This window comes from Oncorhynchus nerka, linkage group LG18 (assembly GCF_034236695.1).
Source record: "Oncorhynchus nerka isolate Pitt River linkage group LG18, Oner_Uvic_2.0, whole genome shotgun sequence".
NCBI classification, from domain to species: Eukaryota; Metazoa; Chordata; class Actinopteri; order Salmoniformes; family Salmonidae; genus Oncorhynchus; species Oncorhynchus nerka.
In genome coordinates this window covers 58,217,333-58,244,581 of record NC_088413.1, presented here as the reverse complement: position 1 = coordinate 58,244,581, position 27,249 = coordinate 58,217,333, and the positions used below count along the sequence as shown (strand labels likewise).

Sequence of the window (27,249 nt, the reverse complement as noted above, 5' to 3'; positions counted from 1 at the left end):
CATCATGCTAATTAAGCTAATTCAGGAAAATTTAAGTAACTGAAGTGTGCATGTAAAAGTCAAGATACAGGGAAGGAATTTTTGTAATCGGCAAGTTTGCACGTAAGTCTTAATTAAATACACCAATAAAATGTATTTTAAGAACATTGCTGCAAGTTTCTGCAAGCCAGTCGTATTGATGTCTTGATATATCCTCTTTCTTCTTTTAGGGGGATTTTTGGCTCCAGTCTGCACACTAAAGATTAAGAAAAAAAATGGTTTAGTGTTACCCAGTTTAGGAATAAAATATTCTGATAAGCAGGTATTCAGTATTCAGCTCTTTCGGAAGGGGGGACTCTTGAAGGAACTGAGATGGAACGCAACAGGATTGGTGGATGGCCTATGATGGTGTGGCCCCACACCAAGCCCTTATGTCTTTATATACTGTAAACAGATGACCAGACAGTCCTGAGTGTGCATTGCTACCCACTGCTTCTGCCTCTCCGGTTGCCTCCCTCTCATCACCTCTGCAAGCTGCCACTGCATTTTGTGCTGCTCCTCTGAAGACTAACTTGAAAAAGGCACTGTAACGTGTTTTGCTTAGCTTTTACAAAAACATCAGTGTTTCTTCGGGTGTTAAACGATGTCTCTTCAGATGCTAATCCTTACAGTAATGTGCATGTGGGTTCTGGCTTGGAACTTCCAAGCGGAGGCAACCTACTATCACCGCCAGACAGTCCACCACGAACACTCTGCTAACATGGAAAACCTCCTGCCCGAAAACCTCCTGCCTGAAGTCTTGCCTGAGGTCTCCCAACCTGTCAACAGCCGCACTTTCTATGGGATCATGTTCGATGCTGGGAGCACAGGCACCCGTATCCACATCTACAAGTTTATTCAGAAAGACCCTGGTGAGTGCTTTCTCTCTCTTTCTGTCTATCTCATTCACTCTCTGCCTCAGGAGCCAATAGGGCGTTACACTCAGCGGTCTCCCAGAGAGTCTGTTTGCTGTTGGGTCATTCGCTCAGTGGTGTAAACACAAGCATGTGCCGTCAGCATGGGGAGAGAGCAAGCTGAGTTGTAGTTAGTGTGACTGAAATCTCTAAAAACAGACCTCCAATGGACTCTAGAAGGGAATTTGTTTTTGTATTTACTCTGTCTAAACATCAGCGATTGTAAAGTAATGGAGTGATTGAGGCAACAAAGCTAATTTAAAAGCAGACCTAAATGCAACAGAATTCTATTATCTCACATGTTCATCTTGTTTGACATTTGAATGCATCCACTATTTCTCTTTTTAGTTGAGCTGCCAGTTCTGGACAATGAGATGTATCATGCAGTGAAGCCTGGTCTGTCTGCCTATAAAGATAAGCCTGAAGAGGTATGTATCATGTCTATCATTTTCTCATTTAGGGATTGGGGGAATTAGGAGGTTTGTCCACAGTCCACATTACAGTCTGCAATGTGATGTAGACCGTATAATTACATGAACTGATTCTGCTGATGCTATCACTACGTCTGATCTTTACTTTCTTGATCTACATTTTACAAACCTGATGTGAACAGCATATGTGGACAAACATATCAACCCTTTAATCAACTGAATATGTTAATGCCGTTATATACTTAATTCACTGTTGAAATATCCATATCAGCCTAGTTTGGTCACGGATATGCTGAGAGTGTTCCAGTGGCGACCATGCTCATCTGTTAATGCCTGTTATCCCATTCAGGGTGGGAACACGATCAGAGCGCTGCTGAAGGTGGCCAAGAAGACGGTGCCAGAACATGAGTGGAAGCAGACCCCGGTGGTCCTGAAAGCCACAGCCGGGCTCCGCCTCCTACCCGAGGAGAAGGCTAACGCTCTGCTGGATGAGGTATGCACGTTTTCTCTACCCTCAGACAGTTTGGCACAGGGATGACCCGTCCCGCCAAGGATAGGGTCGAGAAACCGCTAAGTGCTTACAAGTGTCCTTGAAAGAACGGGGAAAACTCTTCTGACTTTTTGGTGGCCATCACTGTGCAAAATGTAGTGGAATATGTCAATTGAAATATTAAATTGAATTATTAAATGAATGCAGCTACTCTAGCTATGCTTGTGGTTTTTGAATTCTATCATTCTCAGACAAATGAATGATTCCTGAGTCTAGATATAAGAGATATAATGGTATTTTAGCTTCATGTTTTGTTCTTATTGTCTTTATACAGGATGTTCTTTGTTAATATGCACTCTCACCATAAATTGTCTATGTAGGTTCGGGAAGTTTTTGGCGAGTCCCCCTTCTTTGTACCAAACAACAGTGTCTCCATAATGAATGGAACAAATGAAGGTATGCCATTATGTTGGTATGTCAACAACATCTCTCTAATTTTATTTTACGCTACTGTGGTATTTTGGTTATGTTGGTAAAGAGTGAATCTCATTCAATCATTTAATTGCAGACATTGTTTAGATTAGCAAAACACTGCAGTATTGTCAAACCAGGTGGTTAGTACAGTGGGGCAAAAAAGTATTTAGTCAGCCACCAATTGTGCAAGTTCTCCCACTTAACAAGATGAGAGAGGCCTGTAATTTTCATCATAGGTACACTTCAACTATGACAGACAAAATTAGGAATAAAAATCCAGAAAATCACATTGTAGGATTTTTAATGAATTTATTTGCAAATTATGGTGGAAAATAAGTATTTGGTCACCTACAAACAAGCAAGATTTCTGGCTCTCACAGACCTGTAACTTCTTCTTTAAGAGGCTCCTCTGTCCTCCACTCGTATTAATGGCACCTGTTTGAACTTGTTATCAGTATAAAAGACACCTGTCCACAACCTCAAACAGTCACACTCCAAATTCCACTATGGCCAAGACCAAAGGGCTGTCAAAGGACACCAGAAACAAAATTGTAGACCTGCACCAGGCTGGGAAGACTGAATCTGCAATAGGCAAGCAGCTTGGTTTGAAGAAATCAACTGTGGGAGCAATTATTAGGAAATGGAAGACATACAAGACCACTGATAATCTCCCTCGATCTCGGGCTCCACGCAAGATCTCACCCCGTGGGGTCGAAATGATCACAAGAACGGTGAGCAAAAATCCCAGAACCACACAGGGGGACCTAGTGAATGACCTGCAGAGAGCTGGGACCAAAGTAACAAAGCCTACCATCAGTAACACACTACGCCGCCAGGGACTCAAATCCTGCAGTGCCAGACGTGTCCCCCTGCTTAAGCCAGTACATACATACATCCAGAACCGTCTGAAGTTTGCTAGAGAGCATCCAGAAGAAGATTGGGAGAATGTCATATGGTCAGATGAAACCAAAATATAACTTTTTGGTAAAAACTCAACTCGTCGTGTTTGGAGGACAAAGAATGCTGAGTTGCATCCAAAGAACACCATACCTACTGTGAAGCATGGGGGTGGAAACATCATGCTTTGGGGCTGTTATTCTGCAAAGGGACCAGGACGACTGATCCGTGTAAAGGAAAGAATGAATGGGGCCATGTATCGTGAGATTTTGAGTGAAAACCTCCTTCCATCAGCAAGGGCATTGAAGATGAAACGTGGCTGGGTCTTTCAGCTTGACAATGATCACAAACACACCGCCCGGGCAACGAAGGAGTGGCTTCATAAGAAGCATTTCAACGTCCTGGAGTGGCCTAGCCAGTCTCCAGATCTCAACCCCATAGAAAATCTTTGGAGGGAGTTGAAAGTCCGTGTTGCCCAGCAACAGCCCCAACATATCACTGCTCTAGAGGAGATCTGCATGGAGGAATGGGCCAAAATACCAGCAACAGTGTGTGAAAACCTTGTGAAGACTGTCATTGCTAACAAAGGGTATATAAAAAAGTATTGAGATAAACTTTTGTTATTGACCAAATACTTATTTTCCACAATAATTTGCAAATAAATTCATTAAAGATCCTACAATGTGATCTTCTGGATTTTTTTTCTCATTTTGTCTGTCATAGTTGAAGTGTACCTATGATGAAAACTACAGGCCTCTCTCATCTTTTTAAGTGGGAGAACTTGCACAATTGGTGGCTGACTAAATACTTTATTGCCCCACTGTATATACCAACTCTTTCCTCATAAGAGCTCTATTGCTACCTCATAGAGCAACTAAATAACCTTGTCTGAGTTCCCTTCCCACGCCCAATATTAAGTGATCCTCCACATCACTCATTAAGACACACGCACTAACTCCTGTTTCATCAGATGTGCAATTCATTAGACTCACTTTATGAGAACCATAACATGAGATCTGAGACAGTAGTAATTACCTGGGTTGGTCTATCCATGCCAGACAAATATTACTAATGTAGCACAGCTGCTAAATTATATTTTTAAAAACTCCAATCTCTGAACTGACAGTACAGTCTGTCCTCTATGCATGTGTTCAAATGGCAATATGTATGGTAACTTCCAACTACAAGACTACAAAGGCAACAATTGCACATGATTCTGTTCAAGGGAATGTTTACACTCTCTCCATCTACTCTCTCTCGTAGGAGTCCTGGCCTGGGTAACGGTGAACTTTTTGACAGGTAAGGCATTGCTCATGTTTTGCTAAGGTGGTGTTAATGGTCAGGGGGGTCATTTCTGAGGTTTACACTGTACACAGTTGCCGGGCAGTGAAAGACTCCTGTCTTTGTCTGACTGTCTTGTATTGAGTCATGTTGGCCACCATCTGGTCACGATGGGATGTAAAATTCCCTCCATTTTCACGCAGTGTTTGTGTAATAAGAGGAGATTTCTTTTCAAACCTATCCTATGGCCCAAACAATAGCCTTTTTCTTCCTCTCGGTGGCCACAGACCTACAGTGCATTCAGAAAGTATTCAGATCCCCTCCCTTTTTCCACATTTTGTTACCTTACAACCTTATTCTAAAATGGTTTAAATACATATTTTTCCCCATCAATCTACACAATACCCCACAATGACAAAGCAAAAAATTACAATTAATAATTAATTTGACAAATGTATTGAAAATAAAAAACAGAAGTACCTTATTTACATAAGTACTCAGACCCTTTGCTATGTTACTCGAAATTGAGCTCAGGTGCTTCCTGTTTCCATTGATCATCCTTGAGATGTTTCTACAACTTGATTGGAGTCCACCTGTGGTAAATTCAATTAATTGGACATGATTTGGAAAAGCACACACCTGTCTGGTCCCACAGTTGACAGTGAATGTCAGGGCAAAAACAAAGCCATGAGGTCAAAGGAATTGTCTGCAGAGCTCTGAATCAGGGTTGTGTTGAGGCACAGATCTGGGGCAGGGTACCACACAATGTCTGCAGCATTTAAGGTCCCCAAGAAAACAGTGGCCTCAATCATTTTTAAATGGTAGAAGTTTGGAACTACCAGGACTCTTCCTAGAGCTAGTTGCCTGACCAAATTGAGCAATCGGGGGAGAAGGGCCTTGTTCACGGAGGTGACCAAAAACCTGATGGTCACTCTGACAGAGCTCCAGAGTTCCTCTGTGGAGATCGGATAACTTTCCAGAAGGACAACCATCTCTGCAGCACTCCACCAATCAGGCCTTTATAGTAGAGTGGCCAGACGGAAGCCACTCCTCAGTAAAAGGCACTTGACAGCCTGCTTTGAAGTTTGCCAAAAGGCACCTAAAGGACTCTCAGACCATGAGAAACAAGATTATCTGGTCTGATGAAACCAAGATTGAACTCTTTGGCCTGAATGCCAAATGTCACATCTAGAGGAAACCTGGCCCCATCCCTATGGTGAAGAATGTTGGTGGCAGCATCTTGCTGTTTGGATGTTTTTCAGCTGCAGTGACTAGGAGACTAGTCAGGATCAAGAGAAAGATGAAGGGAGCAAAGTACAGAGAGATCCTTGATGAAAACCTGCTCTCAGACTGGGGGCGAAGGTTCACCTTCCAACAGGGCAACCACCCTAAGCACACAGCCAAGACAACACAGGAGTGGTTTCGGGACAAGTCTCTGAAAGTCCTTGAGTGGCCCAGCCAGAGCCCAGACTTGAACCTGATCAAACATCTCTGGAGAGACCTGAAAATAGCTGTGCAGTGACGCTCCACATCCAACCTGACAGAGCTTGAGAGCATCTGCAGAGACGAATGAGTGAAAATCCCCAAATACAGGTGTGCCAAGCTTGTAGCGTCATACTCAAGAAGACTGCTACTCTAATTTCCGCAATGTATACAAGGCCCTCCCCCACTCTCCTTTCGGCAAATCTGACCACGACTCCATTTTGCTTTCCCCTTCCTATAGGCAGAAACTCAAACAGGATGTACCCGTGATAAGGACTATTCACGCTGATTCAGGGAGTGAGTTTATAAGGAAGTGCATAGGAGATGTTGTACCCACTGACTATTAAAACCTACCCTAACCAGAAACTGTGGATAGATGGCGGCATTCATGCAAAACTGAAAGCGCGGACCACCGCATATAAATATGGAAAGGTCACTGGGAATATGGCCAAATACAAACAGTGTAGTTATTCCCTCCGCAAGGCAGTCAAACAAGCGAAATATCAATACAGGGACAAAGTGGAGTCACAATTCAATGGCTCAGACATGAGACGTATGTGGCAGGGTCTACAGACAATCAGACGACAAAAAGAAAATCAGCCACATCACGGACACTGATGTCTTGCTCCCAGACAAACTTAACACCTTCTTTGCCCACTTTGATGATAATACAGTGCTACCGACGTGGCCCGCTACCAAGGACTGTGGGCTCACCTTCTCCGTGGCCGACGTGAGTAAGCCATTTAAAAGTGTTAACCCTCGCAAGGCTGCCAGCCCAGACGGCATCCCTAGTCACGTCCTCAGAGCATGCGCAAACCAGCTGGCTGGTGTGTTTACGGGCGTATTCAATCTCCCCCTATCCCAGTCTGCTGTCCACACATGCTTCAAGATGGCCAGCATTGTTCCTGTACCCAAGAAGGCAAATGTAACTGAACTGAATGACTATCGCCCCGTACCACTCACTTCTGTCATCATGAAGTGCTTTGAGACTAGTCAAGGATCATATCACCTCCAGCTTACCTGTCACCACACTTCAATTTGTGTACCACCCCAATAGGTCGCCATCACACTGCCCTATCCTATCTGGACAAGAGGAATACCTATGTAAGCATGTTGTTCATTGCCTTCAGTTCAGCATTCAACACCATAGTACCCTCCAAGCTCATCATTAAGCTTGAGGCCCTCGGTCTCAACCCTGCCCTGTGCAATTGGGTCCTAGACTTCCTGACGGGTCACCCCCAGGTGAAGGTAGGAAACAATACCTCCACTTTGCTGAATCTCAGCACTGGTGCCCCACAAGGGTGCATGCTCAGCCCCCTCCTGTACTCCCTGTTCACCCATGATTGCTTGGCCAAGCACGCCTCCAACTCAATCATCAAGTTTGCAGACAACCTAACAGTAGTAGGCTTGATTAAAAACCATGGTGAGACAGCCTATAGGGAGGAGGTGAGGGCACTCGGGAGTGTGGTGTCAGGAAAACAACCTCTCATGCAACGTCAACAAAACAAAGGAGATGATCGTGGACTTCAGGAAAACACAGAGGGAGCACCCCCCCTATCCACATCGATGGGACAGCAGTGAAGTTTTAAGTTCCTCTGCGTACACATCACGGACAAACTGAAATGGTCCACCCACACAGACAGTGTGGTGAAGGCGCAACAGCACCTCTTCAACCTCAAGAGGCTGAAGAAATTTGGCTTGTCACCTAAAACCCTCACAAACTTTTACAGATGCACAACTCAGAGCATCCTGTCGGGCTGTATCACTGCCTGGTACGGCAACGGCAACGGCACCGCCCACAACCGCAGGGCTCTCCAGAGGGTGGTACGGTCTGTACAACGCATCACCGGGGGCAAACTACCTGCCCTCCAGGACACCTACATCACCCGATGTCACAGCAAGGCCAAAAAGATCATCAAGGACAACAACTACTTGAGCCACTGCCTGTTCACCCCGCTACCATCCAGAAGGCGAGGTCAGTACAGGTGCATCAAAGCTGGGACTGAGAGACTGAAATATAGCTTCTATCTCAAGGCTATCAGACTGTTAAACAGTCATCACTAACACAGAGAGGCTGCTGCCTAAATACAGACTTGAAATCATTAGCCACTTTAATAAAGGCATCACTAGTCACTTTAATAATGCCACTTTAATAACGTTTACATATCTTGCATTACTCATCTCATATGTATATACTGTATTTTATACCATTTATTGCAACTTGCCTATGCCACTGTCATTGCTCATCCATATATTTATATGTATATATTCTTATTCCATTCCTTTACTTAGATTTGTGTGTATTAGGTAGTTGTTGTGGAATTGTTAGATTACTTATTAGATATTGCTGCACTGTTGGAACTAGAAGCACAAGTATTTCGCTACACTCACAATAACATCTGCTAACCATGTGTATGTGACTAATACAATTTGATTTGAAGACTCAAGGCTGTAATCACTGCATAAAAAAGGTGCTTCAACAAAGTACTGAGTAAAAGGTCTGAATACTTATGTAAATGTGATATTTCAGTTTTTTTTTATTTTTAATACATTCGCATTGTCAATATGGGATATTGTGTGTAGATTGATGTAGAATTTGTTTTATTTAATCCATTTTGGAATAAGGTTGTAACGTAACAAAATGTGGAAAAGGTGAAGGGGTCTGAATACTTTCTGAAGGCCCTGAATACAGTGGGGCAAAAAAGTATTTAGTCAGCCACCAATTGTGCAAGTTCTCCCACTTAAAAAGATGAGAGAGGCCTGTAATTTTCATCATAGGTACACTTCAACTATGACAGACAAAATGAGAAAAAAAATCCAGAAAATCACATTGTAGGATTTTTAATGAATTTATTTGCAAATTATGGTGGAAAATAAGTATTTGGTCACCTACAAACAAGCAAGATTTCTGGCTCTCACAGACCTGTAACTTCTTCTTTAAGAGGCTCCTCTGTCCTCCACTCGTTACCTATATTTATGGCACCTGTTTGAACTTGTTATCAGTATAAAAGACACCTGTCCTCAACCCCAAACAGTCACACTCCAAACTCCACTATAGCCAATACCAAAGAGCTGTCAAAGGACACCAGAAACAAAATTGTAGACCTGCACCAGGCTGGGAAGACTGAATCTGTAATAGGTAAGCAGCTTGGTTTGAAGAAATCAACTGTGGGAGCAATTATTAGGAAATGGAAGACATACAAGACCACTGATAATCTCTCTCGATCTGGGGCTCCACGCAAGATCTCACCCCGTGGGGTCAAAATGATCACAAGAACGGTGAGCAAAAATCCCAGAACCACATGGGGGGACCTAGTGAATGACCTGCAGAGAGCTGGGACCAAAGTAACAAAGCCTACCATCAGTAACACACTACGCCGCCAGGGACTCAAATCCTGCAGTGCCAGACATGTCCCCCTGCTTAAGCCAGTACATGTCCAGGCCATTCTGAAGTTTGCTAGAGAGCATTTGGATGATCCAGAAGAAGATTGGGAGAATGTCATATGGTCAGATGAAACCAAAATAGAACTTTTTGGTAAAAACTCAACTCGTAGTGTTTGGAGGACAAAGAATGCTGAGTTGCATCCAAAGAACACCATACCTACTGTGAAGCATGGGGGTGGAAACATCATGCTTTGGGGCTGTTTTTCTGCAAAGGGACCAGGACGGCTGATCCGTGTAACGGAAAGAATGAATGGGGCCATGTATCATGAGATTTTGAGTGAAACCTCCTTCCATCAGCAAGGGCATTGAAGATGAAACGTGGCTGGGTCTTTCAGCATGACAATGATCCCAAACACACTGCCCAGGCAATGAAGGAGTGGCTTCGTAAGAAGCATTTCAAGGTCCTGGAGTGGCCTAGCCAGTCTCCAGATCTCAACCCCATAGAAAATCTTTGGAGGGAGTTGAAAGTCCGTGTTGCCCAGCAACAGCCCCAAAACATCACTGCTCTAGAGGAGATCTGCATGGAGGAATGGGCCAAAATATCAGCAACAGTGTGTGAAAACCTTGTGAAGACTTACAGAAAACGTTTGACCTCTGTCATTGTCAACAAAGGGTATATAACAAAGTATTGAGATAAACTTTTGTTATTGACCAAATACTTATTTTCCACCATAATTTGCAAATAAATTCATAAAAAATCCTACAATGTGATTTTCTGGATTTTTTTTCTCATTTTGTCTGTCATAGTTGAAGTGTACCTATGATGAAAATGACAGGCCTCTCATCTTTTTAAGTGGGAGAACTTGCACAATTGGTGGCTGACTAAATACTTTATTGCCCCACTGTATCTGTTAGAATGCCAGTCTTTGTCTCAGGCGGGTGGTTGGAATATGAATGAATGCTAAATGCAGTATGTGGTCAATGTACAGTACGTGTATGTTCTACTTTCTGTTTATATCATGTTGATGATGGATAGCATCCTGTCTATAGTTTTCTATTTCCAATTCTGTGTGTTTGACTTTCCATCTGTTTGCTTTAGGTCACTTGTATGCCAAGACCAGGAAGACAGTGGGTATCCTGGACTTGGGTGGAGGATCTACCCAGATCACTTTCCTTCCAAAATCAAAGGTAAATGTTCAACTGAACTCCACTGTTAGTGACGTTTTTCAAAGATTGAGAGAACTATTGCTATTTAATGACATATTACTGAACACCTCTCTCTGTTCCCATAGAAAACAGTGTTCACCGCCCCAGCCAGTTACATTGCCAACATCAACATGTTCAATAACACTCTACAGCTCTACACTCACAGGTTTGTAATCAACCATTGGTACAGCAGGTACTTTATATGTCATGGCATACAATGCAAAACAGTATACTCACATTACTTTGGCATGGTCATGAATGTATTCTGAATTTCTGTCCTCGTTCAGCTACCTTGGAAATGGACTTGTAGCTGCTCGATTGGCAACTCTTGGGGCTTTGGGAGCTGATGGTAATTTAAAATGGGCATATTTACTTAGATATGCAAGCTTATCTGCAGTCATTCATCTGTTCATGACAGATGAATAGATTTGTATAATGCTGCAAGACACACTTAAGATTTCTATAAATCAGACACTATTTAAATGTCATCCTCGGGGGGACAATGGACAATCCTATAACCAATCTGGTTTATTCTTTCAGGTCTGGAGTGGAAAGTTTTCACAAGCTCCTGTCTACCCAAGAAGTTCAGAGAGGACTGGACTTTTGGTGGAATCACTTACAAAGTTAGCGGAATTCCTGATGGTAAGCGCAAAATAAAACCTACCATTTCGATAACATCATTTAAAAACATAATCCTCTAATCTAGAAATCAATTATTCTGTCTCCGATAGCTCAATGTAAGAGTTTAGTTGAGTAAGAGTTGGGAACATTTTTCCACTGGAGCAGGCTGCACTGTGGTGCAAAATGCATGTTTTGTCATTCTTTCTCTCTGCAACCAGACTTTCAACAGTTATAATACAGCAAACCTTGTATTTAAATGAGAGGAAAATTGTCAGTTTACTCCGCAAATAATGCAACACTCCCATACCACAGTCATGTAGCCAAAAGATACTGGGTTAGTCCCAGAGATGTTATTTCTCTGTGTAACGAAAGGCTTGATGTTGACCGCTCACAATTATGTGGTAAAAATAGATCACCCAACAGGCCTATGCTAAGTGCTACTCTTGTCAGCACTTGGTTTCCCTGGTTGTAACCAACCAATCCCAGGATGCTGTGAGTGTACTTTTAGGGTTTTTCAAGTGTCGCGCTCTTGAGAGCCCATAGCTTCAACCCCATTTTGACATCATAAAGAGGCTCCAGGGTCTCCCAGTGCATTCCACCACAAGCATGCAGCAAACTCAGTTATTTCACTCTCATTTGAAAATAAATATTTTATTGTTGGTGCTGATTTTGAATTATTCTTGATAACAACTGATTTGGGTGTTTTGTTGTCATAAAGCTGACATAAAGCTGTAATCTAAATATGATACCTACCTTGAAGATTGAGTACAGCTTGTGTTAGATACTAAGGATGTGATCTCTCTCCAGGCTATGCAGGGTACAAGCTGTGTTACTATGAGGTGATGAGGGTGGTGAAAGGCATCGTGCACCAGCCATTCGAGATAAAGGGCAGCAGCATCTTCTACGCCTTCTCCTACTACTTTGACAGAGCTGTGGAGTCAGGCCTCATTGGTGAGAAGACACACAGAGCAGGACAGCTACACAATCCCCATTCAGTCTGCATCCAGTAAATCCTCAATGATATGAAGTGTTTAAATAAAAATAATGGTTTAATTGTTTTCTACTCAAATACATTTACTGCATTTTTCATGATTATGCTTGGAAAACTGAAATGACAACTGTTGTAGCAGATCACTAGAAGTAAGCTAGTCTTGTTTTTGTTTTCCAGATGGCAGTCGGGGTGGTATGGTAGAAGTCAGGGACTTCAAGAAGAGAGCCAAAGAAGGTGAGAGAGTCCTAGGCTTTTCTCTTAGACACATGTTGACTATATTGATACAGTACACAGTGTACAATCAAGAAATGTTGGTGTTTATTTTAGACTCCAACAATCTCACAAGGCCTCACAAAATATCAGTTCCTTACCCCACAAAGTTTGCCTGCAAAAATACACGCTGTTTGAACTCACACAAATATTCAACCTTGTTTGTGGCCAAACTTCTTCTTGACACAGCTAACCTAACATTGGCACATTTTTCTGCCATTTCCAATATAACCAAGGACCATTAGATGAAATGTCTGATTCTTAACTGTTCTTGGAGCATACACAAATACATTAATATTCTATATACACTTGGACATTTACCTAAGACATTTACACATAATTGACTAAGTGTCCTGACACGTTAGATGGACATATAGCCTTGGTTAATCCATTAGAGTAAATGCCCATGTTGTGCTAGATTTACAGCTAGCAGGAGTGAGTTGGTGTCTTATGTAAAGTCTATTTGCATTGTGAGAACACTTTCACATGGTCTCGATGAACACGTCTGGCATTGGGCAGGTTGGCAGGCAGTTGACCTGGGCAGCTCTGAGCTCTGTCTCTTGTACCTTGTACCTGACAGCCACACAACACCCAACCCGACCCGGGGGCTGAGACTGAGAGAGACACGCTGTGTACAGCTAGTCTGTTTGGCTCGGCCTCCCACCCCCAGATTCACCAACATGTGTTGACCCTTGACTCTTCTCACACCCCCTTGCTCAGTCAGCTAAACAAACTAAATAAACAAAACAAGATGACCAGCTTTCTATAATGTGGCACGCGGGTTAGAGGTTGTGTGCTGCTTGACCCCACTTTGAACATGACACAAGATATCTCTAAATACACCCACCTGTGCTCTCTGCTTTCTGCCAGTGGTATGTGAGTTGCTGTTAATGTAGTGCCGTCTTGTTTTTGTTTAAGTGTGCAACAAGATGACCAAGTACCGTCCCATCAGCCCCTTCCTCTGCATGGATATGACATATATCACATGCCTGTTGAAGGAGGGTTTTGGCTTCAAGGACAACACAGTGCTGCAGGTGAGACAGTCAGGAACAGGTCACTGGGCACACAGGGAGGGGACAGGCACCAAGAGGTTAATAGGTCAACTTAACATGATGGTTTATTTTGTATGTTTTTTTTCTTGTTCTGATCCACAGCTCGCCAAGAAGGTGAACAATGTTGAGACAAGTTGGGCCTTGGGAGCCACATTCGATCACTTCAACAACCTCAACATCCACTAAGGGCAGCTATTCTACCTGCCTGCAAGCACTGAGAGGGACAGCCTGTTAATGGGGGCACCCCCCCGACCATCCCTCCCACCTGCTCAGCAGCACTGCCAAGCTTTTCCAGCCAACCCCTCCCCTCCGTCCCCAGCACCCTCCTGCAAATAATCCAAGAACTGTTGACAAAGAAATCACTATATTTTTTATAATGAAGGACAGCTATTTCTACTGTATGTTTCATCCATAATTAGTGAGTTGACTTTATTTTTGTAAAGCAAGCGTTTATACAGTATATGCGCTTCCTTCGGGGTGTCTGACCTGAAATGCAGTCTTATTTGGTTACCTTTGAGCATGTAGAGTTGTTAGAAGCACTGCAACTAGTCAGGTATTTAGAGAACTTTGGTGCTTACTGTGGTCCTGGAGTGCACTGTAATGTACAGTGGAATATTTGGAGAGAAAATAAGTTGCAGGAATGCAACCTTCAGTCATAGCTCTGAATGCAACTCATTCTATCTGGAAATATATTTCCAGTACATCATACTGTAGGACAGGTGAACAAGATATTTTCCCTCACAAGAGTTAAGCAATATATCATTGAAGTTAAGTAAACAGAAACGTTTCCCCTCATACTTTGCACATAACACTTTAACTGCCTATGCTGTAGCTGAGAACTGTTGCTTGGATGTTGTCTACAGAGTTGTACATATTCATCAATGTTAAAGGAGGTGACCAATTTGCCACAACTCAGGGGGCAAGTAAAGCACAGAGAGGCTGAGATGGTAGTGTTCTCACTGAGTATGTCTTGCATTTGATATATGAATACATACGTTATGACGTTGATGCCTATGTTTTGAAAGTGCAGCCTTAGTAGATGTGGCCTTGTGTAGAATGGCCAGTTGAATTGAATCAGAAAAGTGAGTGCTTTGTGTTTCTGACTGTTGGTAAAGTCTGCGTTATTTGTGTTGTCTACAGTGGAGCACTAAATGGTCATTGTTCGATCAACCCGTGGCAAGACTACATGACCCTCTCCAAATTACAATGTAGCTTTGGCTTGTGGCTGTATTCAGCAACCAGTCATTTCAATATCCTTCTAGTACTACATCATCCATAGACTGATACATACACCCTAAGAAGCATGTCTGGTATATCAAAGACCTTAAACCCATAAATCTTTCAGTTGTGCGGATATAGCTCTAGGTGCAAGGCACATACATGCTTATTAATACTGTTTGGAATTTTCTTGTGAACTGTACAAATATTTAAATCTCAGATCCTGATTATTTTGAATGCTGGTGCAATTTGTACAAAATGAACTTTGCTGTATAATTGCTCTAATGCAATGCATTAGCCTATTCAACAATAGCCGCTATATGTTCAGTAGCAAATATGTACAATAACTACTGCTGTATATAATACTACAAAGTAAACCTGTATAAGTAAAATACTTACCAGACTGTAACTGCTTTGACTTTGCAAAAGAGAACTTTATTTCTGCTGCATAATGTTCAAAGTTAAGGTGAACTGCTGGATAACTGATCATGTAAATCACATTTTATGAAAACCTGGTGCAAGTAAAACATACATTATACAAGTATGTTTGAATAAAATATTAAAAGTGTACTTAGTGTACAGGTACAGTGCCTTAAGAAAGTATTCATACCTTGAATTATTCCATGTTACAGCCTGAATGAAAATAAATAATAATCACACCTATCTACACACAAAAGGCTGAAACATGAAGACTTATTTTTAGAAATGTTAGCAAATTTATTGAAAATGAAATACAGAAATATCTCATTTACATAAGTATTTACACCCCTTTGCTATGCGCTCCAAATTGGAGTCAGATGCATCCAATTTCCATTGATCATCTTTGAGATGTCGCTACTTGATTGGGTCACCTGTCTGTGTATTTTCTTTCTAAGGAACTACCCAGACTCTGCCTAGAGCTGGCGTTCAGACCAAACTGATCAACCAGACAAGAAAGATCTTGGTCAGGTAGGTGACCAAGAACCCAATGAACACTGACCAAACCACAGAGTTCCTTAGCTGAGATGGGAGAACCTGCCAGAAGGACAATATCTACAGCACTTCACCAATCTGGGCTTTAAGGGAGAGAGCCAGACGGAAGCCACTCTTGAAAAAAGAGCACATGACAGCATGCCTGAAGTTTGCAAAAAGGCACATGAAAGACAGATAAGGCAAAAGAATCTGTGGTCTGGTGAGAGAAAAATGTTTCCATTTGGAATGGATGCAAAGCGCTATGTCTGGAGAAAACCAGGCAGTTCATCCACCGACGAACACCTTTCCTACCGTGAAACATGGTGGTGGCAGCATCATGCTATAGGGATGCCTTTCAGTGGCAGGGACTGGGAGACTCCTTGATGAGAACCTGTGCAAACAACAGACTGGGGGTGAAGATTTACATTCAAACAGGACAATGACCCCAAGCATACAGCCAACGCAACACTGGAATGGCTTCTGAACAAGAATGTGAAAGTCCTTGAGTGGCCCAGCCAAAGCTCAGAATTGAATCCCATTGAAAATCTGTAGAAAGACTTGAAGATTGCTGTTCACCGCCGCTCCCCATCTAACTTAACAGAACTTGAGAAAATCAGCCCGAAAGAATGGGAGAAAAATCCACAAATCCAGAACTGCATAGTTGATACAGACATACCCAAGACGACTCAAAGATGTAATCACCGCCAAAGGTGTTTCTATAAAGTATTGACTCAAGGGGGGTGAATACTTAAGTAAATTATATATTTATGCATTTCATTCTCAATACATTTGCAAAACATTTTAAATACATGTTTTCTGAAACAAATTTTCTGTCATAAAAATTCCAACAGATTGTGAAACTGTGATACAGAATGATGCTGGGGAAGTTTCCAAAATCATCAACACACAAAGAAAGACATGCAGGTATAGCGATGTTCATGTAATAACAGAGCATAATATATAACTTTATTAATTTACACTTTACATTCCATTCACAAAGTCACAGTGGCATATCATCTTTGGAGTCCCGTCAAACTGCCACTTCAGGACCAGTGTACGTGTTACTCGCTTGCAAACGCCATGATCTGCTCCTGGAGAGACAAAGAACGAGATCAACAGATCAACTCACAAATCTAAAACATCCATTTCCATCCATCCATCCATACTTATCCATCTGCGTATAGCACTAGCAAGTGTTACTAAATCCAATTACTAGCATCTTTCCTGTCTGCATAAAAAGTGGCACAACAAACCTCTGTATGCGATATCTGTAAACTGGTAAACTGAACATTTAATATGGAAAAATGTCAAGCATAACTTTGGGTCTCCAGGGGGGAAATGCCTTTACAACCAGTTACGGTTGCTTTGGTCTGAATCACTTAGTATGAAATAAAGCCATTTCACATGAGCGGTCTGTAATAAAAGGGGTGTGAAAACACAAGTCAATACCGCCGTAACGCAGCCCCGGGGCCAGCCCTGCACCCCACCCACACACTTTCGGTAACGCTAAATTTGGGGCTAAACTTAGCTGCTGTAGTAGTAGGTTCTCGACCATGGAAATTATAGGCAGTGCTGAAGTAAAAAGCCATGTAATCAGAAGAGGGTGGGGTCATGGGCAAAGCCAAAGGTGGGGATTACTGCTGAGAGATGACCCAACCTTGGGGGTTCAAGAAGTGATCAATTCTACTTGAACAAGTGTTGTGTGATCGAAGAGTTGGGGGTTCACTTTAGTAAAGAGAGAGACAGCATACTTTTATGGCTGGTAGTGTGTTGGTGGCTTGCAGACCGAAGGTGCGTAAGAGAACCACATGGGCAGCGTTAGTTGAGTAGAGTCGTTTCATCAGGTCGATGGCGGCCATCATGGGCAGGTTGTGTCGCTGCCGTTCCGCCTCATATTCCAACAGATGCTGCATGGTCCCTGCACAACGCAGCACAGAGTAGAGCAAAACACCAGGGGTTACATGGTCCCTGCACAACGCAGCACAGAGTAGAGCAAAACACCAGGGGTTACATGGTCCCTGCACAACGCAGCACAGAGTAGAGCAAAACACCAGGGGTTACATGGCCCCTGCACAACGCAGCACAGAGTAGAGCAAAACACCAGGGGTTACATGGCCCCTGCACAACGCAGCACAGAGTAGAGCAAAACACCAGGGGTTACATGGCACCTGCAAAACAACGGCAGCACAGAGTAGAGCAAAACACCAGGGGTTACATGGCCCCTGCACAACGCAGCACAGAGTAGAGCAAAACACCAGGGGTTACATGGCCCCTGCACAACGCAGCACAGAGTAGAGCAAAACACCAGGGGTTACATGGCCCCTGCACAACGCAGCACAGAGTAGAGCAAAACACCAGGGGTTACATATCATGGAGGAAAGAGTTTCATATTCTGGTCTGTGAACATTTTATTTTAATTTTTGTTGCATTCAGTCAATACATTGGAGCTATTCTGACTTCAAAATAAAACAAATAAAAGATTCACATAACAGGATTTCCATTTCTATGAAAAAGCAATGTACAGTCCTTGGCAGAATGGGAGAAAAAAAAAGAATAAACTTTGGAGGAAAGCCGGTTCTTTTTATAATCAAGAACAACAGCAAGCGTCCTAGCCTGGGTTATGGGAAAAGCTTATGAGAAACCACTGGCTATGTCTGCTGTGTTTTGTGTCTGTTTAGTATAGTCACTAACCCAGATCCTTAAAGTTAGTGAGACAGGCCACATCCCCAAAGCCCAGGTTGGCTCCTTGGCCAGCTAGAGGGTGGACGCAGTGTGCTGCATCCCTGCAAAGAAAACTATGTAAACCTAGTCACTACATCTACGGGATAGGACCTAGTCACTACATCTACGGGGTAGGACCTAGTCACTACATCTACGGGATAGGACCTAGTCACTACATCTACGGGGTAGGACCTAGTCACTACATCTACGGGGTAGGACCTAGTCACTACATCTACGGGGTAGGACCTAGTCACTACACCTACGGGGTAGGACCTAGTCACTACATCTACAGGGTAGGACCTAGTCACCACATCTACGGGGTAGGACCTAGTCACCACATCTACGGGGTAGGACCTAGTCACCACATCTACGGGGTAGGACCTAGTCACTACATCTACGGGGTAGGACCTAGTCACTACATCTACGGGGTAGGACCTAGTCACTACATCTACGGGGTAGGACCTAGTCACCACATCTACGGGGTAGGACCTAGTCACTACATCTACGGGGTAGGACCTAGTCACCACATCTACGGGGTAGGACCTAGTCACCACATCTACGGGGTAGGACATAGTCACCACATCTACAGGGTAGGACCTAGTCACTACATCTATGGGGTAGGACCAGAGCAAGCATTCCCTTCAAATAAACAGAAATACCAATGATTGAGCTGAGGAATTAACCAACAATCTTTTTTAGATGCAGTCGATAATGATTGTTTTTATGACCCTTTTATACCTTTACAGAATAAGGGCATATAAACCTTCTATTTACAAAATTCCAAGTGAATTATAAGTCATGGTTTTCCAAGGCAAACCGATGTGAAGTTCAATAACTCAGTGTCCCACAGGGATGAGTGATGACTTGCCTGAGGAGGGCCACCCGGTGCCTGATGTACTCTGATGCGTGGCCCATGCCCAGGAGGAACATGACCCGGCTTTTTGGGCCGATTCTTGCCACGCCACTGGCAGACAAAGACGACACAGATAGAGGGAGACAGAGAGAGACACGAAGACACAAAGGGAGAGCGGAAGAGAGAGACAGAGGAAGAGATCAAGCCAGAAAGGAAGAGACAGAGAAAGAGAGGCAGTAACAGAGGGTAGAGGAATAGACAGACAGAGGAAGAGATCAAGCCAGAAAGGAAGAGACAGAGAAAGAGAGGCAGTAACAGAGGGTAGAGGAATAGACAGACAGAGGAAGAGATCAAGCCAGAAAGGAAGAGACAGAGAAAGAGAGGCAGTAACAGAGGGTAGAGGAATAGACAGACAGAGAAGGGGGCGGTACAGAAAAGATAGAGAGGGGTGTGGTAGACAATTAGAGAGAAGAAGTTAACAAAGATGCAAACTAGAGCAGAAATGCAGAGTGGGTGTACTTTTCCTTTCTAACAAAATGGTTTGGCGGCATTACAGGAGCCTTTCTAATTAAAAGAAGAAGCTGGTCAGGCCATGCTGTTGAATTAGCTAAGTTTGAAAACCATTCCATGCAGTAATGACCAACACTGGCAGACCACAGGTTTAATTAGCGAACCAGGCCTGAAAGCAAGCATGACTGAACCGTGGTGACCCTATTGGCAGGACCAGTAAAAATAGCCGGCTTGGGAAAGCAACTTTAGGCCGGCAACGTTGGCATTGTCTACACGTATGATGTAGTGTAGATAGAGAACAGTGACAAGTGCACCCATTGGTATTGGCTAACTGGTTCATTGGTGCACTTACAGTGTGCATATGTTGGTATTTTAACAAGAGCATTTCCATTCATAAATGTTATTTTCATATCACATATGGATATATCAGATATCCATTTCTCTCTCTGCTGTATTTTGGCACTTGTTCCTCATTGCCATTAGCTGATTTGGTGGGGTCAGGCCTGACTCACAAAGGCAGAGTTGATGGTGTCCACAAAGCTCTCCTCAACTAGCTGCAGTAGCTCCTCAGCGAGGCGGTGGCTAGTCGACCACACCAAAGAGCTCTCTGTGTCCGACAACTACAGCCAAAGGAGAGAAGGGGGATGTCAGATAAAAAGAAGGAACAGCAAAAAGATCATTTGCATTTTGAACATACACTTACCGGTAACATTGCTATGGGTCCATTGTTCTCTGTTGGCTGTATAAGAAGGGTATATGATCGGCTATGAAAAGCCAACTAACATTTACTCCTGAGGTGCTGACCTGTTGCACCCTCGACATCCACTGTGATTATTATTATTTGACCCTGCTGGTCACTTATGAACATTTGAACATCTTGGCCATGTTCTGTTATAATCTCCACCTGGCACAGCCAGAAGAGGACTGGCCACCCCTCATAGCCTAGTTCTTCTCTAGGTTTCTTCCTAGGTTCTGGCCTTTCTAAGGAGTTTTTCCTAGCCATCGTGCTTCTATACCTGCAATACTTGCTGTTTGGGGTTTTAGGCTGGGTTTCTGTACAGAGACATCAGCTGATGTAAGAAGGGCTTTATAAATACATTTGATAAATACTGTAAAACATGAAAATAATAGAGTATCCCTCTAGGTGTTATTATATGGTAATACATGGTGTGTTGGTGATCTCACAGATGCAGGACAGCCACAACAGCTGATTGGTTGTAATTCCACTTGACCGTGGGTATCCCCGCCTCCTGCCTCACCATCAAATTTGGCCCATCTGCTCCAATCTGAAAAACAGCCAATCACAGTGGTTATAGCCTAGAGCATCATGGTCAAATGCTAAAAAACAATAACATTCACAACATTCATAAAATAAAAGAGTTACTACTCAGCTGTTGGACTGACCAGTAGTTTGGTTTGAAATGTCTGTCCATTGGCCAGGGTGACCTGAACCCAGGGGATGGATTCAGCAACCTGGTGAGACTTGGGCCAAGTGTACATCACCACCTTGGTTTTGTACTGGACCTTCACCTGATCTGACAGACAAAACACAGAGAAACAGCTGGTCAAAAGCAGAGCCTGGGTTCGCCACAGAGAATTGTTTTAGGTCAAATGCGTACCCCTATTTTCACTAAACAAGAAAGGGACCAGCATTGGTCACACTAATTAAGGCTTTGCTACTTGTTCCCTCCAAAAAGGAAAAAGAGAGAGTAAGGTTTGGCTGTAAGTGACTAAAGCGGTGGAGGATCTACAAACCACCTCGTAAAACACCATTGGTTTCCCTCTCTGCCAGGGACCAGTTGCCGAGGCTCACATTGACAATCTTCTAAATGGTCTTGGCTTGCCGCATAGGATTGACTAATAGTGTTTATCTACAAGCCGACCATGCCACACTTTCCACTTGCTGCCAGCATGCTGGGGTTGCACTAAAAACTCCCACTTTCTTGGAATATCAGTAGCCAGTCATCCCGAACAAGAAAGGATCTGGAATTACACTTGGCTTTGCCCACTTGAAGAGGTTCCCATCCGCAGATTGACTACTAGTCCTGAACACGAGTGACAAATATTGGCTTGCAGTGATTGGAGAGCAGAGTTACTACAAACCAGCTGGCTCAGTGCATGCTTTTCATGTACTTCCTCAGAAGCAGAGAAACATCATGAACAAAGGAAGAAAAAAGAAAGTAGAGGACCAACTTCATGCATGTAAGGAAAATCTGTTTAGTGCAAAATGTTAAAAAGGCTGTTTATAAATATGCAGTTTTACAGTCGATCACACAGCAGTGCTCAAGTTTCATTTGTGAACCTCAAAAAAGTCTGTCTAATTTCAGCAACAATACAACGTCAGCACTTTAGCATCCTCATGGTGTGGAAGCACATGTCAATATTAAATAGGTCACTGGACCACTGCACGTGTCTTCCCATGGCACTGGGTCTATGGAGTGCTTTCACTGGCACACTGGGAATATGGCGCTTGATTGAAATAGCAGGAAAAACCTGGATGTGTCCAAGAGCTGCACTGGTCTTTAAAAACAGACACTGGGGAAAGTACAAATAAATAAAACACAGGGACAGGATGGAACAAATGTGGTGACATTACATGAGCTGCCAGACCCAGTGCTCATTAACAGGATGTCAATGGAATCAAGAGGTCTTCTAAGGAGAGTCACATCACTGCTGGTGCATAGAGAGGGTTTCATGTGAAAATCATCAATGCAACTGGACTGTACATGAAGCTGCTTTTCTTACCAGACAGATTCTCCAGCTGTTTTGTTAGGGCTGCCACAATGATGTCGTTCTCCACAATGTATGCCATCTCGTCCTGCAGGTTCTCCTTATCGAATGTAATCAGGGCATCTGAGCAGGCATCCCAAACCTAAATGAGAGACCAATTATCCCTGTGGTCTACAACTCTATCTTTAAATGCACCCCCTTTCCCTATATTTAGCCGGGCCAAAGAAGCACAGCCTCATTGAACTGAACACATCAAAGTTGTTCATCTGCAGCCAGAACTTGGCAGCCACTACTTCAAGTACCAAACTAAGTTCTAGGAAGGTCACCAACACCCTTCTGGTTCTATGGTTGACTTGGTTCTATGGAAGTTTACTGAAGCACGATGAAAGGTCATTAGTGATGTTGATTTATGGCAATATTCTTGGCCCAACAAATAAGTAAGCTACAGTAAAACATTAGTTAACATTACTGAGCAAGTAAATATTTGTTCATGTATCCCAAAACAGTTGAGAGTCAGAACGAAAACATAATTGTGGCTCACAATTGAGACTGTCTGAGATGGTTTCTGAAACGGTCGAAACGGTCCATGCAACGCAGAAAGTGTTTATGCTTATGTAGGACTGATGGCTTTGCTACCAAGGTGACAGACCTTATCTTTCAAAAGTAACACAGCTAAACTACTTTTTTCCAACATAAAGTAGTGGGTTTTACTCTACAAGAAAACCACTAATGGTGGTGGGTTTGCAACTTGTGAGAAGTGGTTGGCTGCTTGAAAGATTTAATGAAACCAAACTGCAAGTAGTTTTTAAGTTGGAGAAAAATAATACTTCTGTTGATAACAAATTTGTTGCTATGTACTTATTGTCCTCTTTGCTAGGAGAAATCCCCAAACGGGAGCTTTAAAACCTGTTTATCTTTCCATCCTAACACTCAGACAAGGGAGAGAACATTGGAAATGGCTTACTAATGACTCATAGGGAAACCTTTCCTTTCTCAAAACCCTATTTCAGGTTATATTTCCTTTTTAAGACAGTAGTTAACTTTTTGGGATAGTGAAGATCTTTTTTTTAGGTTAACCTCAACGCACTGCTCCTCTATCCTTGTAATATGCATCAGGAAACAAACAAGCAGAAAAAGGAGCAGAGCAGTTAAGGTATTATGGGAGAGGTATATCACCATAATCACCATATGGCATTTTATGATGACATCCTTGGCCATGAGTGAAACCCTGAGGTTTGGTCTTTGATACAAACTGACCACATCTTACAGAAGGGACTCAGCCTCTACCCACAGCTGTAAAACAGGGTCACTTTGCTGCTGACATCCACACATCCTGTCATCTTTCATCTCCTGCCTCCTGTTTGTCACATGAATCTTTATAATTAGTAGACACAGAGAATGAGTGCCTAGTCAAAGCTGCCAAATAAATTTATTCTTCCTATTAAATGTGCTCCTAATAAATAAACACTCTGCCACTGTGGCCAGAAGGAAAACCAAACCTTTCACCAAGCCAGGGAGTTCTAGTCATCTTTTTAAATGTACCTCCTCCTGTCTTTTGGGTTTGAAAGCACCCTTGCATTTGCATGGCCTATGAGGATGTATAAATTAGGCAGAGGATTGAACGAAACGCGTGTTTTAAACCACTATTGGGTTTGTTGTGAACAAATAGATTCCTGAGGAAAATGGCATTGTACAGCACGTTCAGCAAAGTACATGATTGAGTGGAGGTTAAATGGCAGTGGAGATGACATATAGCCAGACAAGTTACTGACGCAAGGAAGTAAGTATATAGTGGTGTAACTAACAATCTACATAAAAGGGTTTTTCAAATTAAAAAAATACCTTTAGTGCTTGTGGTAGAGTGGAGTTTCCAAAAACTGACCTGCATCTTCTGATAGGGCTTACATCTCGTGTTCATAATGTGATTCCATGCTCCAACACCTGAAAGGCACACACACACTATTTTATATACTACAAGATGCTCATCTATAAAATGTAGGAATGTTATGTATGAGGCATACAAGCACCATAATGACTTGTTAAAGGAATTTGATCAAATGAGATATGAAGTGGGCAAAGTCAATTTACCTGGGCATGACATAGAGATGGGTATCCAAATCACTACTTTCACTTCCTTATTGACATGCAGTTCATCATCAGTGTGTCAAGTAAAACCCAAGGAGACATGAATAATAGTTTAGAGGATCCCATCAATGACTGATGTAGACTAGAGGCCAGCTATGATCCCTGCTAAGCATGTGCGACATGACAGAATGGGACTGATCCCTAACCGACTTCCTGACACCCTTTTCTACTGAGCCACACCTCAAATAGGCTCAATCAGACAGCAAGCTGGCCCCCCAAACAAGAGCTATGTTGTCATTGGATAAGATATACTGTCCATATTAACTGGATAAACCAACCCTGGCAATAATGTTGACTACCAAACTGGATATAAACAACTATTCACTCCTACTGTTCTTTATGAACCTCATACTATTGTAGCCATGTGTATCTGCTGGCAGAGAGGTTTCCGCAATTTTTCGGATGCTATTAGCTGCCAATGGAAAACAGAGCTGCTAATTGTGTACCACTGAGGAGGGTGGCAGAACCTGGGCTGATGGAGCGGACTCTGGTACTATAGGCGTCTGGGACCTTGTCCATCACCTTTTTGTTGCCTGCCTCAAGCAGCAGAATCTTCTTCCCCTCCAAGCTTGGATCCGTGCCTGTCAAAAATAATGAGGATCTATGAAATTGATTGATGCTGCGTCCAAAATGATAAACAGACAGACTATCTAATGATATGATGTTCAGAGCAGTGAAGCATTGTTATAGCCTACATTTTGGCACCACTTGTGGTTTTAAAGAGAACAAGAAATTTAAAAGTTCCTCTACATGTTTGTTTTAATTATACCTTACTTAAGCAACCTAGAACTAAGACAAATACTTTAGAGGGGTTTCCACTCAATTCTATAGCCACAAAATCGGATTATACAAACACAAAATCGGATTATACAAACACAAAATCAGATGACACAGCCACAAAATCAGATGACACTGCGACAAAGTAAAAATTGGCAAAAAAAATGTGCTTAATTTCAGGTTAGGGTTCGGTTTAAGGTTAGCAGTGTGGTTAAGATTTAGTTGAAAATTGTATTTTATGTAGATAAATTGTAGACATGGGCGGGGTTTATGATGTTGTGGCTATAGAAATACGTTTAGAGGTGGCAACTGTAGGGGAAGATTGGGCTGTCTCTTGGCAGCTTCAGGAGATCACCTCGACTCACGTAAAGACCAAGCCATAGCGGTCCCAACCATTCCTCCTCCAGATATATTAACATCATAAAGCTCATTTCATGTTCCTCATGTTCTGCTGCACACGCGAGTCCCCTGCAAATGATTCTTGCTCCTGAAAAACGATTCATAGCAACACACCGCCGCCCAATTCCATTTAAAACCAGCGTTGCTTTAGTGAGACTATGCATCTTTAAAACAACGTAACGTGGGACTCGTCTAACCCTAAAACAACTCCAACTGTATTGTTGGGATGTTCTTAATCAGGACTAAACTCGCCTTGCACATGTCCTATTCGCAGCGATGGCTATTCTATAATCCAGCCATGTTGTATATTTATATATATATGTAACAAAGGCGAAAAAAACCATGTAACCGAGGCAGGTACTTCCTGTACTGCTTAACCAATCACAACAAGGAACCGCACTAGTTGTATTCACAAGTTATCTGCACTTTGGTGCTATTCATATTAAAACATAATTCAAAACCGAATTCAGAAGGGCAATGTACAAGAGATACAGTTTAACACGCCGTTTGCATTAAAAATGTGTTCCTAAAATGTATGAACATGATACCTCAAGCTTTTACTTCAGCCAATCAAACGTTAGAGGGCTGCAGGGGGTGGAGTCAAATATCTTGGTTTTGCTAAACATTATCCAGTAATTCTAAAGTTATAACATTGTAACAGTGTGTGTGGATATATGACGTCGATATATGATTGTCTTTATTGTGAAGCAGGAAGAAGGGGATAAGAATGTTGCGCTGGAATAAGTCTACGGTAGTTCTATCGTGCACGAGCATCAGGTTATTTTCTAATATCTATTTTTCAACATTCCACTATATTTTCATCTCACAATTGATTGTAGTTATGCATTGTGAAACAATACTATTTTTCTGCCCTAAAACAGTAGTTTAGCATGTACTATGTTAACACCATAGACATAAGAATACCTCTCTGCTAATGTTAGGAGAAGGAGTTTGGTTGCTAGGGTAACCCTTGCGCAGGCTCACACCATGTGCTGCTGGAGTTTTTCTCCTGTTTTTTTCCTCATATTTGTCAGTTCTGTGGAAAATAAAAATAGCTGGGTTTTTCTCACTGTGAGAGTTGTTTCTTGAAGAGGTGTTTTTGGAATATAATCAAAATGTCTTCCTTTTTCTTCTTTCCATAGCTGTCTGGTGAGTGTTTGGTTCAGGAGGACACACTGCTGCTAGGATGCAGGAGCAGAGGAACATTGTAGATCATCAGGCTTTCCTGGAGGATGGCCTGAGATCAGACGTGCTGCTCCAACACCAGCTGCAAGCAATGAAGGAGGCCCACAAGCAGCAGCTGCAGGAGACAGAGAGGAGACAGGGCCTGAATAGAAGGATCCAGCAGAACTCTATGCTGTCAGCAGATGTCGACAGATAGTCTAGTACTCCAGGACCTCCCAACAGGTCAGACAATCGTAGAGGTCTATCACA

At 42.7% G+C, this 27,249-nt stretch overlaps 2 protein-coding genes across 7 annotated transcripts; one reads left to right on the top strand and one right to left on the bottom strand.

Annotated features, from left to right (window-relative positions):
* Nucleotides 1–368: 368 nt before the first annotated feature.
* Nucleotides 369–15,398, top strand: LOC115146211 (ectonucleoside triphosphate diphosphohydrolase 5-like). Its single transcript, XM_029688148.2, has 13 exons — nucleotides 369–890; nucleotides 1,281–1,360; nucleotides 1,713–1,856; nucleotides 2,234–2,309; nucleotides 4,488–4,523; nucleotides 10,471–10,559; nucleotides 10,664–10,743; nucleotides 10,865–10,926; nucleotides 11,118–11,219; nucleotides 12,006–12,149; nucleotides 12,367–12,423; nucleotides 13,378–13,493; nucleotides 13,614–15,398. The coding sequence occupies exons 1-13, from the start codon at nucleotides 623–625 to the stop codon at nucleotides 13,695–13,697; spliced, it is 1,338 nt and encodes a 445-aa protein (XP_029544008.1). The 5' UTR covers nucleotides 369–622; the 3' UTR covers nucleotides 13,698–15,398.
* Nucleotides 15,224–26,167, bottom strand: LOC115146210 (ubiquinone biosynthesis monooxygenase COQ6, mitochondrial). Of its 6 annotated transcripts, none has more exons than XR_010459768.1 (9): nucleotides 25,772–26,167; nucleotides 24,583–25,220; nucleotides 24,377–24,435; nucleotides 22,510–22,636; nucleotides 21,169–21,299; nucleotides 20,950–21,050; nucleotides 20,277–20,384; nucleotides 17,432–17,598; nucleotides 15,224–16,771 (listed from the first exon to the last, which is right to left on the bottom strand). XR_010459768.1 is itself a non-coding variant. In XM_029688143.2 (8 exons), the coding sequence occupies exons 2-7, from the start codon at nucleotides 24,593–24,595 to the stop codon at nucleotides 20,315–20,317; spliced, it is 501 nt and encodes a 166-aa protein (XP_029544003.1). In that variant the 5' UTR covers nucleotides 24,596–25,220; nucleotides 25,782–26,167; the 3' UTR covers nucleotides 18,071–19,365; nucleotides 20,277–20,314. The 6 variants fall into 6 exon arrangements, 2 of the variants coding, with proteins under 2 accessions (XP_029544003.1, XP_064860298.1); XR_003866109.2 differs by having other exon boundaries at nucleotides 25,782–26,167; XR_010459770.1 differs by having other exon boundaries at nucleotides 25,162–25,220; nucleotides 25,772–26,166.
* Nucleotides 26,168–27,249: the final 1,082 nt, after the last annotated feature.

Excerpts from the sequence above, each read along its gene's own strand:
- LOC115146211 (XM_029688148.2), top strand. The coding sequence starts at position 623 with ATGTCTCTTCAGATGCTAATCCTTACAGTAATGTGCATGTGGGTTCTG. Across the intron at positions 2,310-4,487 it reads AATGAATGGAACAAATGAAG|GAGTCCTGGCCTGGGTAACG; the intron begins GTATGCCATTAT and ends TCTCTCTCGTAG. Across the intron at positions 4,524-10,470 it reads AACGGTGAACTTTTTGACAG|GTCACTTGTATGCCAAGACC; the intron begins GTAAGGCATTGC and ends TGTTTGCTTTAG.
- LOC115146210 (XM_065004226.1), bottom strand. Across the intron at positions 21,051-21,168 it reads CATTTCAAACCAAACTACTG|ATTGGAGCAGATGGGCCAAA; the intron begins GTCAGTCCAACA and ends GCTGTTTTTCAG. Across the intron at positions 20,385-20,949 it reads GTTGTGGCTGTCCTGCATCT|TTGTCGGACACAGAGAGCTC; the intron begins GTGAGATCACCA and ends CTTTGGCTGTAG.